At 33.5% G+C, this 18,188-nt stretch overlaps 2 protein-coding genes across 2 annotated transcripts; one reads left to right on the top strand and one right to left on the bottom strand.

The window, feature by feature from the left end:
* LOC120194881 (protein BIG GRAIN 1-like A) lies at positions 1–1,535 on the top strand. Its single transcript, XM_039197058.1, has one exon. It carries the CDS (start codon positions 300–302, stop codon positions 1,500–1,502), a length of 1,203 nt encoding a protein of 400 aa, XP_039052989.1. The 5' UTR covers positions 1–299; the 3' UTR covers positions 1,503–1,535.
* A 5,514-nt stretch (positions 1,536–7,049) lies between these two features.
* Positions 7,050–17,834, bottom strand: LOC120195039. Its single transcript, XM_039197175.1, has 3 exons — positions 17,252–17,834; positions 8,021–8,091; positions 7,050–7,247 (listed from the first exon to the last, which is right to left on the bottom strand). The coding sequence occupies exons 1-3, from the start codon at positions 17,832–17,834 to the stop codon at positions 7,050–7,052; spliced, it is 852 nt and encodes a 283-aa protein (XP_039053106.1).
* Positions 17,835–18,188: the final 354 nt, after the last annotated feature.

Below are 18,188 nucleotides of genomic sequence, written 5' to 3'. Positions count from 1 at the left end.
ATCATCGTCTGGATTACTACTCGAGGCGTGGATTTTGGCTTTCATTACTCTCTCTTTCCTCTGGCAGCCATCAACAACCCACAATGAAAATGTCTACTTTGAGCCATAAAAAAGGCAGAGAAAGTGAGAGAGGGCGAGCCAGTTTTTGTCTTCAAAATGTCCCTCCTCGTTTCTTTCACATGATTAATCATGTCCGTTAATAATCTCTTTCTCTTTCAGCTTCCTGACAACCTCTGAACCAGACAATATCATTCAAATCCTACTGATCTATTCTCTAAATTTTCTCTCTATAAAGCCATATGGATACGTGGGTTAAATTGCCAGAACAGCATCGGTACAGGAGAGAAAACCCTTCTTTCTCTTCAACTCTTCTCGATACTATCTACCGTTCCATTGATGAACCCAACGGTGGTAAAGCAAAAGAAGAGCTGATTTTCTACAGGGAGGCTGCCATGGCGAAGAAGCATTCGTTCAAGAAAGAAGAAACGACGAGCCTTCAACGTGCTTGCATGATCGAGAAATGGATGGAAAAGAAGGCTGATGATAATAATATTGTTTTCATTAGAAGAAAACCCGTTGCGGATTCTCAAAGAAACTTCCGAAATGACTTTGATCCAATGTTGTTCAATTCCGGTTCCAGCTCTTCTGATTCTAGCTCCGGTGGTGGGTTTTCATCCTCCGAGACAGATTCATTTTACGGTGCAAAATCAAGGTCATCGTCTTCAGCATCAAGCCATTACACCACTCATAGGCCTAAGCCTATACGGACCGGCGTCTCATCTCGGCAGCCTGAAGCCGAAAACAGTTTCGACGGCACCACACGGCAAAAGCAGAAGCATGAAGGTGGTTCCGTGAGAACAAAATCCAAGGCCTCGAAGATTTACAGTGACCTCAAAAAGGTCAAGCAGCCCATCTCTCCAGGTGGTAAACTTGCAAGCTTCCTCAACTCACTTTTCACAGCAGGGAATACGAAGAAGACAAAGATTTCATCGTCAAAATCCGACCAGTCAACACCGACGTGTTCTTCGGCTTCCTCGTTCTCAAGATCTTGTCTGAGCAAGACTCCATCTTCAAGAGGGAACGGGACCAAAAGGTCGGTCAGGTTTTGTCCGGTTAACGAAGTTATTCTAGACGACGAGAACAACTGCCGTGAAAATGATCGTCAAATTCAATCGTTGGTCGGGTCAAAGCCGACAAGCAAAGAGTTTGAGTTCCGGATCATGGAAGAAAACCGCCGAGTTGTAGAAGCTGCAAAGGAGCTTTTAAATAGTTACCATAAAACGAAGGACGAGTATGATCTGGGAGGTATCTGCAACGTCAATGCAGTATCTACCGACGATGACGACGACGACGAAGACACCGCTAGTTATGCAAGTTCCGATCTCTTTGAATTGAATAATCTGTCAGCTATCGGTATCGAAAGGTATCGAGAAGAGCTGCCCGTGTACGAAACAACACGTTTCGATTCTAATCGAGCCATTGCCAATGGTTTGTTTGTGTAAAATTAGCAGTAATTAGCTAGTTGTATCACTGTTTGGGGGTTTACATCAAAAAAATAATAATAATATCAATTTTCTCTTCAGTTTAATGAAACGATTTCAACATGAAGAAATGATGATCATTGTCTAAAAACAAAGAAATCAAATAAAGCGATTGAAGAATGTGAAATCGGTGGTTCACACGCGACGCGAGACAAAGGAAATGAAAGAATAATAAGTAAAATTCTGAGTGGTGACAAGTAAAGGCAGATGTTCTACATTGATGACTTATCATCATCCAACTAAAGCTTTTTCTTTTCTTTTTTGCTGTAAAATTTGTGGGTCCTTTTCTCATTGCTTCAAAATGACACAAGATAAGCTTTAACCACATTTTTTATGTAAAAAATTCATGTAAATAGTGCCGGTGATGGCATTGGTAGAGTTTTGTTGTAGGGCTGAAAGTGGAGGGGTAATGGGAAAAGATAGGTAAGATATATATATGCATGCATGGTCTCAAAAGCAGTGGACAAAAGGGATCTAATCTTGATGTCAAATTTGGTTGGCTTCATTTCTGCCCTCATTTTCAAACCAAGATATCATCCGTATCTATTTGTTTCGGCTCTTCGCTTTCGCTAATTAATTAACTCTGCTCATTGAATTAAGCACATGCAAATGCACTTACCTGACTACGTGGGTCACGTGTTACTTTTTCAGACCCAGGAAAGTTCAAATTTTATGAATTTGGCTTGGTTTCTTATATCATCTATTTTTTTTATTTTTTATAATAATAAACAATAATAATTTTTCTGGGACAAGACACTCGTGTCAGTGCTCAAGAAATGACATTGTCAATGCAACCAACCATATGCTGGATATTCAAAGAATATCAATTATTTACTCTCCTCGTTTTAGTTTCGCACTTTAAGATTATTAATCCTCTAATCAATATTTAGTAATTTTCTGATCAACCTTAATCTCTTTCCTCGTTCAGACTAAATTCTTTCAATTTAGTAAATAATAGATAAAAACTTAAATTTAATTAAATAATAGATTGTATTCCAATTTTGTAAATATGTTGATGGACTCCTAAATTTAATTATTAATGATGAAGGTTTGAAAGTTTTGAAATCTGAGTCTCAAGTCTCATCATCTAGTTTCATAATTCTGCTAGCTTAAATGGTATATTACGTTGATTATAACAGTAAACTTTCGTTGCAAACTAAGAAGAAGAAGAAAAACTAAGTGTTAAAAGTCTACAAAACCTCAAGGTCCAGGCAGAGTAAGGAGTATGAAATTTGAGAGATTCATAAGCGTTGATTGCGGACGACCCCATTTTTGATCCCGGGACAAGGAAGGGACGTAACAAATAAATAAAAGGAACTGTTAAGTATCAACAGCTTAATTGCGCGTCTAGACGATGCGTATACATGCCGTGCAAACCATGACTGATTAAACCTACAGAAACCCCCAGCTGTATCATATCAGTTATGGATTAGGGTGTGAGCTCACCTCACCACAAATGCCGTTCAAATCGAGTCCACAAGCTTTATGTAACTGTCCCTTCAAAAGGTTACATGCCGGGTCAACAAAATATATATGCATGAGTTGTGCAGATCAAACCTTTTGATAGATGCCCGATTTAGCAATGGCAATAAGATGGGATGGATCGATTTTAGATTCTCTTGACTTGAATTCGAATTTTATATGATTTAATTTTATCCCAATATGTTCCAAACCAAAGGGTTAAAAGTATTTTTGATCCTAAATTGACTCAGTTATATATTTTTTCCTAATTTTTTTTGTCAACCAAACCAAACCATTAAACTAGAATTAAATATGAGGATGGAGCATATATTTTATCTTTAAAATAAGTCTTTATTATTTTTTAAAGAGATGTTTTGTATGTTATTAATCGAAATTGCATATAAAATAAAACATATACATGAACATCATTAAAATCTCCCTATATCTAATAGGAGGAAAAGAGTGTACCGTAACGATGTCAAAGATATAGTCAATCATTACACAAAGCAAGAACCATTCACACAAACAATCATTCCTATCAAAGAGCTAGTCTAAGCTTCAACTGTACCACAACGCCAGGATGCTCACCAGAAAAATGAGAACAAAATATTGTCAATAAACTTAAACCCAAAACATAGCGGACCCCAAACTAACAAAAAGCATAGTTCCACTTACAACCAAAAACCATCTCGAAAAGTATAGTTTAGTGAGGAGTATTCGACAAGCGAAACGATACAATGCTTCGAATCAGCTAACCTACAAGGCAAATATGCAAGTGAGTTTCACGATATCAAATATCGAGGGATACGAGAGGGATCATAGCTTTTACTCTAAAAATCAATCCTCAACAATGTCAGTTCAAAAATGTGGTCTTCGCTACAGCTTAGCTTCTAATGTCAAACAAGGCATCATTTCTACACAGTCAAATAGTCTGAATAATTCTAAAATAAGCCAAATTCCAGATTGACTTGCATGATTTGAAACTCAAGAGCCCAACGTAGACAAACAGGAAAGCTTTTGTATTACCTGGACAAACAAAATTAAGATTTCAAAGCAAACACCATCTTTACCAAATCCTCCAAATAGCCTCACAATGACCAAACAAATGATTAACTGTCTCCTGCTCCTTACGACATAACACACAAATACAAGAAACCATACTATCGACCCCTCGATTTGTTAAGTTAACTAGAGTAGGAATTCGTTGTAATATAACTCTCCAAATGAATGCCTAGACCTTTGACGAACCAACCCATCACAGATTATCCAATGCTAAGCAGCCCCGAACTGCTCTATTCAAAGTGTTTATGAACTCATTTCATATTCTTAACTCCTATTCAAATAAGACCCTTTTAATAGTAATATTCCACACCCACTCCCCATTTACCTTAGATCTAAAATAAAAAACTTTACCTGATTTTTTTAGCGACGCTATAGATCATCAGAAAAGATAATACGAGCGAAGTGACCCTAGTCTAGTGATCATCCCAAAAATCTATTATACTACCATCACCAACCACACATCAAATATTACTCATAAAAATATCATCAGGCCTGTTAAGCGGGTACATAATATTGTGTCATGCCCAAGAAACTTTTCTCGAACTGACTGATTTTGGTAGCAATGCGAATTGTTCATACCCGGATTTTATGATCACTATTTTCCTTCAAAAGTTATCGGGTTCGAGCTCAAATCTCAAGATCCATTTATTCAGTAGTGAACGATTTTATTAAAAATTGATTGTAATTTATAAATAGTTTTGGTATTTATTGTAATATTAAAAATTGATTTTTATTGTAATTTATATAAATATTTAAAATTTTATTGTAATTTTATAATTTTTATTTTAATAATTTTTATTTTAGAAATTTACATAAAAAATTGTGATGATATTGTTTTGTCATTTATACAGTAAACTTTAATATTATTAGCGACAATATAAATAATTAATGATAAAATTTTATTTTATTTAGTGACACAAGTAAATGTCACTGAATTTAAATGATAAGGTAACGTTATACATAAATGTCACTATATGTTTAACAATGCGTGATGATAAAAAGATCCAACGTCACATTAGATATTTAGTGACACACCTAGGGTGAAGATCGTCGTGACATTGAATTTTATGTCACAAAATACAAATAGTGACATTAATGTAAGTATCAATGACAATATTTTCAACGTAAAAATAAACAAATTTGTCGTAGTGTGTATAAACGAGGGTATCTTGATCTTAGAACACTTTCTCCATACCACACATCCTCCCAAAACAGTGTTGATTTCCCATCGCCCACTATCCATCGAAATGAGTCTCCACTCCTGTTCCTTCACTAGACAAATTATTAACGATCCCTCTCCATGTTATTGAGGTTTTTTTTATTTCTTCATGATTAACCAACCAAGGCAGATCGCCTGAACCGTATTTGTGACATATAACTGATCTCCATAAAGCCCCTTCTAACTTCTACAATCGCATTCCATAATGTAACTTGTTCGAAAACTTCACAAGGTGCATAAAAGTTCATAACATAACATAACATATTGAATCGTCTGCAGTGTTCTTCCCTTCTATCAAAATAAATCTGTCTGTAATTAAGCTATTAAGAACCTGAAATCTACTCTTATCCCATACAGGCAAAATACCCCCAGATTTACCCTTTGCTTTAGAAAATCTGAATTCAAAGTCATCATCACACCAAAAGCTACTTATCTCTGTATCCGTAAAATTCTCCTTCTTAGTTTCTTGTAACATCGCAATTTCAATTCTATGAATCCGAATAACCCTCCTAAGTTCTGAAATTTTCACATTAGAACCCATACCTCTTGAGTTCCAAGACAAAATCCGCATCTGGACTCCTCCCCCTCTGATTAACGGCTAGAATTCTATGGATATATAGAGATTGGGATTCTCCTTCAAAATCATCTGCAGCTAAAATTTCTCTAACCAAAGCCTCCTCTGAACCTTTAAATTGTATGGCCAGCTCTCTGTCGATCTGTAAAGTTTTCTTAGCTTCCAACTTTTGTGTCTGCCATCGTTCTTGAAGATCCGAGTCAGACAAGGACCTGCCTTCGAGTTCAGTGGACTCTTCCTCTCTTTGTATTTTCTTCACACGTCAATTTCTATTTTTTCTCTGGGAATCACTGTAATTTTCTTGTATTCTTTGAAGGGACCTGTATTTCTTATTTTTTTCCCGCCTTCAGACTAACGTGTAGCTTGGGTTTGGGCATTAAAGAATCATCGCTCAAATTTGTAATCATAAACGTCCCCTGCTCCCGTGCTTTATCCTCTCACCCCAAGTTGGGCTTACTTCCCTTCAGTTCTCCCGAAATCCCATCCAATTGGTCTTCTATTCCATTGGATCCTTCTTTAGGTGATATGTTCATAAGGCCCATATAGTCCGTATCCTCAACCGCCTTTGACCCTAAACACCCTTCCCATAGAGACAAGTCATTTAAATTTTCACTTAATCTTTCATTAGCATCCACCACCATCTGCTGTCATCTTCTGCCACTACCCCCTCGTGATCCACCTCCGCCTCATATTGCTTTTGTGATTTCCCAGAACTAACATCATTCACCCTCTGACCCAATATAGCTTCCTCCCCTATATTTCTCTCTTCCCCATCCAGGCCCGAAAATAAGCCGCCTTTTGATATGTTCGCCATGCAACATAACTGGCTATCATCTTCCTCTTGCCACCTCTCTGAGTTCTTCTCCTCCGATGAATCTGTGCTCCTTCCTGCCGACGAGCTCGATTCAAAAGTGTCTAAATTAACTTCTACTTCTTGCTTACAACTTCTTGTTTCGCTTCTGTTAGTGGACTGTTCCACAACTCTAATTTTAAAAACATCCCTTCCTGCTTCCAAATCAAGCACTTCATCTATCAAGTCCTTTTTGCTTGTTGCTATCAGAATCTTCATCTCCTCACATCCCAATTCCTGAAGAGCATTTTCACCCATCGCTAAAACATCACCCCATTGCTCGGCTATCCTTTTAAATGTGTTATGATTCCAACAATGTAACGACACACCGATTAATTTAATCTAGGTTACTCTTTCGGACGCTCTGTAAGATTCTGTCCATGGATGAACTTCCAAAAATACTTCAAGTAAAAGCGACCGTTTATTCTCCTTCATGATCCTATACAGCTCTTCATCAACAATTTCTATTAGGAAATCTCTCCCTCCCAAAAACTTAGTCTTGACATCTCCCAAACCTCCGGCACTTAATCTTTCTTCCACCTGAGTAGAAGAATTTTCATTTTGTAGAGTTTTATTGTAATTTTAAATCTTACTTCGTTTTTCTTTAACATGGTATACTTAAAACTTCAATTTTTTTACTTAAATATATTATTATTTATAAGGATTTGATATACATGATTTTTTTTGTAAAATTTATAAAAAATTTATTTCTAATTTTTGTAATTAATTTTTTAATTTTGGACCATATGTGCAAAATACAATTGTAATCAAAATAAACTCGCGGACAGTTCCCACCGACTTTAACAATATCAACAATACGTTAAAAATAAAAAATATTATGTTTATAAAAAGCTAAATGTATAGTTTTACTTTAAATTGTCTAAAAAAAATTGGTCCTATACTTTTTTTAATAAAAGGCCAAGGGAGCTAAGCGATGATTGTTATACAGTGAGGACTCATTACATCTCTGATGAGAGTAGTCTGTAGGAACGATGGTGGCGAAGAATGGATCACAGTCTCCTACGGAAAAGACGGGCTTAGTTTGGCAATTCCATCTGCAAGCATATTGGTTTCTCGGGGCACTCAAATGACATCCAACATCGTTGACGTATTTGATGGATGGAGTGCATCCGTGCATGGGAACTCGTCGAGCAGTGAGGATCGATAATAAGCTTCACAACATCAGCACTATCAGATTGAACCATGAGTAACTCGAAACCGTGAGTCCAAGCTACTTCCAAGCCGATTAACGGAGCCTAAAGTTCTGCTTGTAAGGGTGTTGTAATGTCGATAGTTACGTGGAAACCAACTACCCAATTACCGACGGAGTCACAGATAGCACCACCAATAGAAGCAGAACTCAAAGTAGTGGAGATAGCGCCACCTACATTAAGGCAACACCAACTAGCGGGTGGGTTATGCCATTGAAAAGTCGCAAATCCTTTCTCACGCACGGGGCCTGCAATTTGTTTGCAGCCATAGAAGGACTTCGCCCACGCGATACTATGAGTGAAAACCGAGTGAAAAGAGGGGGGGGGGTGGAGGGGCAAGGAGTTGTAAAAACTTGATCATTTAGATTTTTCCGTATATGCCAAGCCAAAGAAGAACAAAACGCACACGAACGGAGGTATGTTCATGTTCGTTATAAATGAACACGAACATAAACGAACAAATTTTTTTTTGTTCATTTTCGTTTATTAAGGAATATAACTTGTTCATGTTAAATAAACGAATATAAACGAACACGAACATAAATGAACACGAACATAAACGTTGGAGACCCTATCTTCCATTATTCTTTCATAAAAAATAGTCGACAATGCAAATCAACTAAATCTACAGTGATAAATAGCGTAAGAGCTGATTAGCAGTGATGAAAATATTTGAAGATATCAAATATTTCGATCGATCTTTTAAAGGTATTAAATGATTCACACGACTTTAATTTAACGATATAACATTTATTTTAGTGGTCCATGATTACATATGAACAATCATTTTCCATTACGTTATTCTAATAAATTCGCCGGCTAAAAGTTTTGTGACATCAATGTCAGACTTTAGTGAGGTTTGTTAATAATGGTCCTTTCCGTTGGCAGAGTAGAAAATTTAACCGCATGAAAATTTCGAACGGTACAAATTGGACTACAAGGCAATAACATAGATCCGAAATCCCTTAGATGCTACATATCGTAACTGATATTATTGCTAAACCACCATTCAAAATTTTAACATACCTAAAGTCTATTCCACGACTAAAGGTCACATAAGAACTATGAAAATAAAATTTCATTGTCAAAGTGTATTTTCTACTTATTAATGAGTTCTTCCTAGAAAACTCATTACTTCCGCTATTACATTCCTTTTCAGAAATTGCATAGAAACCTTTGTTTTGTTTTCTGACAAATTCTATATATTTTCCTTTTTACTGATGCTCATATACTTTCGATTGTTACCTTTATCTTCCCATCTATTTCTAGAAAGAAGTATGATGTTTTCTTGAGTTTTAGATGTGAAGATACCCGCAATAACTTTACATATAAACTATTAAACCAAATAAAACAGAGAAAGATATGAAAACATACCTGTAAAACTTCATATTGTACTATAATATAACTTGTTTTGAAGCTTTCAGCGATCGTCTCCACTCTCTAGTGAACACTAGGGTTTGGGGAAAAAAAGGAAAAATGAATCAGAATATCATATTAATTAATATTTTTAAGATACTTACAAATTGGTCACCAAAATTGATTTAAGAAGATTGAGTTAAACATAAATGAACGAACATAACCGAACGAACATAAACGAACGAACATAACCGAACGTTCACGAACGTAAATGAACGAACGAGACCTATGTTCATGTTCGTTCATTTAATTAAACGAACATAAAATCTTGTTCATGTTCGTTCATTTAATAAATAAACGCACATAAACGAACTTCCCGCCGCACGATTCATGAACGGTTCGCTGAACGTTCAGTTCATTTACGGGCCTACATGTTTCAATGTCTGATGAAAAGTCATATGAGTTGAAGGAACAACACGTTTTCAAAGGGAACGAGCTTGGGGGCAATCTCGAAGAACATGGATTGTAGATTCTTGAGGGGCATTACAACATCTGCATGACGGATCATCAGTAAAGGAACGTTTGAAAAATTGATCTCAAAATAATTTTGAGATTATTTGTTTTATTTTCTTACCATTTGAATAATTGATCTCAAAATTATGAAATAACATAAAAAAAAATATCAACAATCAGCAGGTTTCCTTAAATAATTTTATGTGACCCTTTTTTTTTGAAATATCATCACAATATTCCGCTAATTTTGTAAATAATTTCAAAATAAAAGAAAAATCATGCGTGCGGCAGTTATTGCGAGGGGTAAAGACTTAAATCATTAATGCCCTGCATGCCTTTTTCCCATTAGTATAAGCCCGAGCCCAAATGTTAATGAGACCGACCAGCTTAAAAGCCCATATATTCTTTTAATTGAACAACAGTCAATTGCTAAGTGGACCGCGCCATTTTCCCGATACACTACGCTACATCACTCAACAAATCCACACAAAATCTGTCCAACAATTCGGAATTTTCCATTATAATCAATTTTCTGTATCTTTATATAGCAAATATATTTATTTGTTACATAAAATTTCAGCTGTGGCTGTTTGTGAATTAAAATAATAATGGTAAACCATTCACAATTCACACAGACAAGGTGAAAGAAATTTTTTTTCCTGAAGTATTTCGACAGTAATGCTTGAAACATATCAAACGAATTTGAGACTGATTTGTTTTCACAGAGAAAAAAGAAGTATGCAATATGAGAATGCGGCAAGTGTTCACGAAATTTAAAGATTCTAATTTTTAAATTTATTTTTAAAAAATAATCAATTGAATTCTAGATTTGAAGGTGGACTAGATGTTATCCGGTTTTTGCAACATGAAGATGAGTTACGAGACGCCGTAACTTATGCTCTAAGATGTTTTTATAGAATTTAAATTACTAAAACAATTCATGATTACGGAGATAATGAAAAAAAAGGAACTTGATAAAAATAATGCAGAAAATAGAGATTAAGATTGCGAAGAGATCCCTTTAGGAGTGCTAATACCTATCTATTATATTTGGTCTTGAACTTGATTATTATTAGACCTTTTACTTGATGTTTGAACCGGTCATAACGACCATCGTGTCTAAAACATTATATATTTATATAAAAATTATATTATAATTACTTTTTTAAATAATGTTATAACTATTTTTTAATCATACCACGTTTAATCACTAAATAATGCAGATTCGGGGATGAAGATACTGCACACCAGGTTGCTGCAGACGATTTTAGACCTGATTAGTTGTTGATTTGTCTTTTATATTTAATAAATGAACATTTATAAATAGATATAATCTTATGATTATCTTATATTATGAAAAGTATTTATAGGAAATGACAAGGTAATGATTGCCTTGCATCTCGCAATGATGAGTGGGAATGATTAATAGAAAAGGGGCAGCCATATTTTTCAACGTGAAATTCCAATTAGCTATTTATGTAAACTTTAAGATAAGATGTGGAAAGGGGAATGAAGTGGCAAAGCTTTTGCCACAGATTGCTGAAATGGAATATAATGACTCTATCCTTGGACTCTCACAAAACAAAAATCAGAATATATTCTAAAAATTATACATGGATTTATAAAGTTACCAAATACCAGAAAAGGGATAAAAGATTGTCATTATGTTATCAATACTTTTTAACATGTAGATATAAAATTTATTATGAAATAATAATTTAAATACTTGTTTTGACAAAAAGAATAACATAAAAAAATATTAGTACTTGCAAATTAAAGTGAATTTATTAAACTAGAAGCTGTGTTATCTCTCATTAATTCCATCTCATAACTAGATGGGGATGTCTAATTATTCCAATTCAACCACAATCACTCGTTTAAAATTTAAAATAACATAATTTAAATGATATATTTATCCTTTTAACCATTTAAAAATAAAAAAATATATTATAAATAAATTCAAAATAAATTATTATTATATATAAAATATATCAATTTAAACAATAATAAAAATATAAAAATTACAAATAAAAAATATAATAATAATGAAAATATATTTTATAATAACTTACTGTTAACATTTTAATATATAAATCATGAATTTTATTTACTTTCAAGTAAATAAAATAAATTATTTTTAAGGATGTTAGTATTCAATCATTAAAATAAAATATAAATACATAATCGAGTGGAGTTCATGCATTAGTTAGGGTGAAATTATAATTTGCTTTCAAACGCAAATTTAAAAAATGAAAAAACTATAAATCCTAGCTTTTACGGTTGGTTTGAAACCATCGTTTCCACCATGATTTTTTTTTTACTCGTTTGACATTGATTTTGCAGTCAAAACAGACTTATTAGCTACAAGTGATTTTAGAAAGTCACACCAAACGGAACCTAAGTATATTTAATGTAAGTACGATTGTATGCAACATATTGGAAGTGAATAATAACGGCAAAACTTTCGAGATAATGTTCTGAAAAAAATTAATTCACGAGATAAAGCACTCCCAAGATTAATTGCTCAAATAAGGTGAAATCCACAGTGTTGGCCGTAGGTCGCCATGCCTTCCGGGCGACCTACTAGGTCGCCATGTCTTCCCGGCGAGCTACAAGAGATTGCATGTGCCATGCACGTCCCAACACGCTGGGCATCCGAGGCCATCCGGCCGAGGCCATCCGGCCGAGGCCATCCGAGAGCATCCGAGGCCATCCGAACGAGCTATGCGAGGGCATCCGAGGGCAACCGAGCGAGCTATGCGAGGGAATCCGAGGGAAGCCGAGCGAGGGTAGGTCGCCCAGAGGGCATGGCGATCTACAAGGTCGCCCGGAGGGCATGGCGACATACAAGGTCGCCCGGAGGGCATGGCGACCTATGTGTTGGGACGTGCATGTGCCATGCAACACGTTCATTCTCTCTGTTTGAGCAAGGGTAGGTCGCCCGGAGTGCATGGCGACCTACGGCCAACACTGTGGATTTCACCCTATTTGAGCAATTAATCTTGGGAGTGCATTAGCTCGTGAATTAATTTCTTTCAGAACATTATCTCGAAATTTTTGCCGAATAATAACATATCTATTGTTTTGGGAAAGCTATTAAATTTAGTATTGTGTGTTAAGAGGAGATAAAAAAAAAACTAATTTGCATACCCATTAAAAATGTATTAAAATTTTAGATAAAGTATATAAATGGTCTCTCGACTATAAGATTTTTTTTTATTGAGTCATCAAACTATTAAAAATTTGGTATAACTTGTCTAACAAGTACATTTGTTTATCAACCATCACTTCCAAGCTTATTCACCACAACACTTTATATGGGCAAGCGGACTCCACCGAATATTTCTTTGCATATAAATAAACATATATTCATATAAATATACTATTTTTATCTTTAATATAATTTTTAATAACATAACGAGGGATGTACTTTAATATGCTCCACAAATTTGGCAAGCACATACTCTCTTGGATCCACTATTGTACCTTGTAATCTTCCTTTCTACTCTTAATGACCCGTTTAGTATAACTTTTGAAAATTGACTTTTAAGTGTTGTAGAAATAAATTTTTAAAAGTGATGTAAAACGTACAGTTTTAAAATTTAATTGTTTTGGATTATTGTTAAAATATGAATTTGAAAAATAAAATGTCCATTATAGATATTATATTGTAAATTAAAAATATAACATTTAAATTATATTTACACTTATATATGAAACATATTAAACTATAATAAATTTTTAAAAAAATATTATATATGAACTATATCAATTTAAACTATAAAAAATATAAATAAAAATAATTTTATAATAAAAATGTATTTTATTTAACTCACTATTAATATTTTAATATATATATCATAATTTTTAAATAATTAAAATAAATTATTAAAATTAATAAATTACTATTTTAAGGATGTTAATATTAAATTATTAAAATAAAATATAAATACATAATCGTATGGAGTCCATGTATTAGTAAGAATAAAATTATAATTTATTTCCAAACGCAAAATAAAAAAAAAAACTAAAAATCATAGCTTTTAAAGTTAGTTTAAAATCATCGTTTCTATCATAATTTTTTTATATTTATTACTCGTTTAACATTAATGTTACCATCAAAACAGATTTTTTTTTATTAAAAATGCTTTCTAAAAACATTACCAAACAAACTTCAAGTCTATTTACTGGACAACTGGCGCCACCATTGGCTTAAGAAAACTATTCGGAATAGAGTTAGAGTTAGTATGATCCAATATATATATATAACTGTATTTAATCGCGTGCCTGATAAGGATGATGGCACGTCCACGTTTCGAAAATGAAATCGCTATATTGCCAGTTGTTTCCCTTCCGCGCCATAGATCTTTGTCACGTTGAAATGGTTATCTATCTCCATCGTCCGATCATCATAACCACGGTCCCACGTTCGCTTTCGTGAATGACGAGTCTACTTAATTTCACAGTTAAACTTTTTTTTCGTGACTAATATTAAATTATTAATTATTTAAAGATAAAGAATAACTTTACGAAAGAACGAAAATGAAATTTGTCTTTCTGTGATTGGCTTGAAATTGGTAAGATGATGTTTACGTCTTTGCATATATATATGGTAAATTACACTCTTACTCACTGAACTTTACACCCTCTCCTATTTCACTTACCATCTTTCAATTTTTTTTAATTTACTCACTAAAATTTAGACATTAAACTTTTTTAGTCACTCGACCGTTAAATTTATAAAACCTGTAAATTAAAATTGAAAAAATTAAAATCATATTGAGTGAGATAGGAGAGAGAGTAAAGTTTAATGAGTAAACATGTCACATGTTTTATTATTAAAATAAGTCACGTGAGCACACTGTTACTAAGTAAACAATCGAGTGACAAAAAAAATAATGTCTAAAGTTCAATGTTTTATTATTAAAGTATAATGTGCTTTTAATTTTTTCAATTTTAATTTATCGGTGTTAGAAATTTAACGGTCTAGTGACAAAAAAAAGTTCAATGTCTAAAGTATAATGAGAAAATTGAAAAAATTAAAAGTACAGTGAGTGAAATAGGATATAAAGTAAAGTTTAGTGAGTAAGAGTATAATATATCCATATATATAGAGAGAGATTTTTCTGTCGATTGTTAATTTAATTGTAAGAGTATAATATATCCATATATATAGAGAGAGATTTTTCTGTCGATTGTTAATTTAATTTGAACCTCAGGAAACAAAAAATAAAGAAGAAGGGCCCCACCAGCCACCGATGAAAACGAACGTTGATTAATTTGACCTAATCGACGATACTTATGATAAGCTTCCGTAACCAATTTGTCAAAAGCCCACAATTTTTATGAGTTAAGTTAACCGGTAGGTGACGTAAACATTTTTCTTTTTTAATATAAAAGTACATAAATTATATCGTTTATTTTAAATAAATGTTTAAACATTATTTTGTTAATTAAAATACAAACGTTATCACTTTTAAGTGTTCGAGTCATAATAATAATAAACATTAAAAAATCTTTTAAATGACACTTGTTATTTATGTTTATATTTTTTAGAAATTTATTTAATTTTAAAATAAAAATATTATTTTAAAAAAATCATTTATTGAAGAAAGATAATTTTCTCGTCTCCCTTCTCTCCTCCTCCCTCCCCCTCGTGTGCAGCTGCAGTGAATGCAAAATTCACTGACCCCTCCCGCTGCAGTGAATGAAAATTCACTCCAAAACAAATTAATTGTCTGCAACAATAGTTTAAAAGTTAGATTTAAACTATTACAATTTTAAAAATGAATTTATGTTCGTTTAAGACCTCCAAAACATTGCTCGTAGCCATATCGACCCATTAATCAGGCATGGTGCTCTAATTTCACCACCCAAACCCGTTGCATGAATAAAAATTCACTCCCCCTGCTGCAGTGAAAGTGAATTCACTCCCCTCGTCGCATGAATGACCAAATCCTCCCATTAAATTTAGGGTTAGAAATTTAAAGGTTTACTATGACAATAAACATGAAGTCATTAAGTAGGTAATAATAGAGACGATGGTCAGAGATAATCGAAAATGGTCAGTGAGAAATAGGATTTGAAATTTATGATTTTATTTATTTTTATTTAAAAAAAATGAGTTTTTTTTGTAATTTTTAAATTTTTAAATAAAATTTCTAAAATTATATAAATGTGACATATATCCTTTAACGGAGATTTTTAACCATAGCTGCGGCCGTGATATCTAAAATGATAATGTTTGTAACGTTAAACAACTGGATTAACCGAAAAAAAGTTTATACACCTATTTAAGAAAAATAATATAATTTAAACACTTTTTATATTAAGTCTTGTTTTCATAATTTCTTTTTTCATAAATGATTAACTCTAATTAGAAAAATAGGAAGAAAAAAAAACTTTGAATGAGACTTGATAAATTATTAAAAATATTTTATTGCATTCACTTTGTGTCTAAAATATTAAATAATTTTTTATTAAGCTAAGGTGATTATAAAGTAGTATCTGTTCTAACTATTCTCAGTCATTTGACAATGAATGCTCAATCAATCTACTGCAGCCTCTGGTGCTCTAATATATGACTTCTAGAAACAATAATGATTCTTTTAACCAGTGAGGTAAGTTGGTGGACTCATCGACATATTTACTTCAGGTAAAACACTTCAACTAAAAGGTTTAATATTATTATTCGGTTTAATATAAAAATAAGTGTCTAAATTATATCATTTTTCTTATTTAGACGTTTAAATTATTTTTCGGTCAATCAAGGTGTTCAATGTTACAAACATTATCATTTTAAGTGTCCCAACTGTAACAACCCTAAAAAATCATTAAATGACATGTGTCATATTTTGTTAATTTTAAATATATATATATATATATATATATATATATATCCAAAAAATTCTATTTTCCCTAAAATACAAAAAAATAACTCCTTGAATCTCTAATTTCACCACATATTAATATTTGATTGACTGGAGTCATTTTCAGTGAGTCCAGTGGCGAAAAAAAAGTATCATCGCCGACAATAATAGAGACAAGCCTCAACAATGCTCTGATCATCGTTACAACATCACTCATCGTCGATTCATCTTCTTTTCCTTTACGTCTCGTACCTAGCAACACTCAACCACCGTTGTGTTTTTATCAGAACCCACCCATTAGTCGTCAAATTATACTTCTGGCCACCCCTTTGTTACCGTCCAAATAGGAAATTAAGGTTTATGAAATATATGACATTTTAAGTAAAATAGACAAGTTTTATTTTTTAAATATAATAATATTTTTTAAGTTTTTTAAAGTAATTTTTTTTAAATTACAAGAGCGAGACGCGTGTCACTTAATGAAATTTATTAACGGAGGTGACGACCTAGACAATCAAAAGTGTAACGTTAAAATATTAAGTACTTGAATTGATCGAAAAATAATTTATACACTTAAATAAAAAAAGATATAAACCAGAGATGGGAAAAGTTTCATGCACCTCATCATCAAGGGAAAACAATTTCTGGAAGTAAGCACTGGTTTCTTGCCGAAGAACATTCGTGTCTGAACACCAATCACCAGTGGAAATTTGGAGAGAGTAAATTCGGTTAATCCTTTTGTTAATAATGGCTTTTTTATGGAAGTAAGTCGTATTCCTATCGCCAAAGTTAATCCAGTCCGATCGGGATTTTTGTTTCCATAGGATTTCTTCCTGGTCGAGGATTAATTCCAGCTCAGTTTGAAGTTTAGTCTCGAGCCTGGACAGGTAGGAACTTCGATTTTTATCGAGATAGCGTTGGATGACCTTGAGCCGAGCCATAACATTGCGCTTCCGATATGAGAGCTGACCAAAAATAGAGTGGTTCCAATTATTAGCAGCAACAGTAAACTTGGAGATAGCATCCGTTATTGAGAGAGAAGAATCCCAATTATCATTCACAAACTTATGAAAGTCTTTGTGAAGGGTCCAACCAGCAAAGTAACGAAAGAGGCGTTGTTGCGGTCTATTAGGATTCTTACCAATAGTTAGCAAAAGAGGCCTGTGATCAGACTTCATCCGAAGGAGATGATAAACCAGCGTATCGGGATAGGATAGAAGCCATTTATCATTGCATAAGCAACGATCAAGACGAACTGCACAGGATCTCTTCTATACCAGGTGAAGTCTGGTCCTTGGTATCCCATATCATGTAGTCCTGAGTTAAAAACTACTTTGCTGAAGTCTTGATCCGAGGAAGGGATGGTGACACATCCTTTACGGTCATATGGACTTCTAACGACCAATCTCGTGGCATTCCTATCGTTAGTTGGGACGTCTTATTTCAACCTAGACACAATGGAGGTCTCGGCATCAGGAGGTTACAGCAACATAATTCGGCCTTTCCTAATGAAGCTTTGTTTTGCAGTTGCT

This window comes from Hibiscus syriacus, unplaced genomic scaffold (genome assembly GCF_006381635.1).
Source record: "Hibiscus syriacus cultivar Baekdansim isolate YM2019G1 unplaced genomic scaffold, ASM638163v2 tig00117005_pilon, whole genome shotgun sequence".
Lineage (NCBI taxonomy): Eukaryota > Viridiplantae > Streptophyta > Magnoliopsida > Malvales > Malvaceae > Hibiscus > Hibiscus syriacus.
This window is presented reverse-complemented; position numbering and strand designations above follow the sequence as displayed.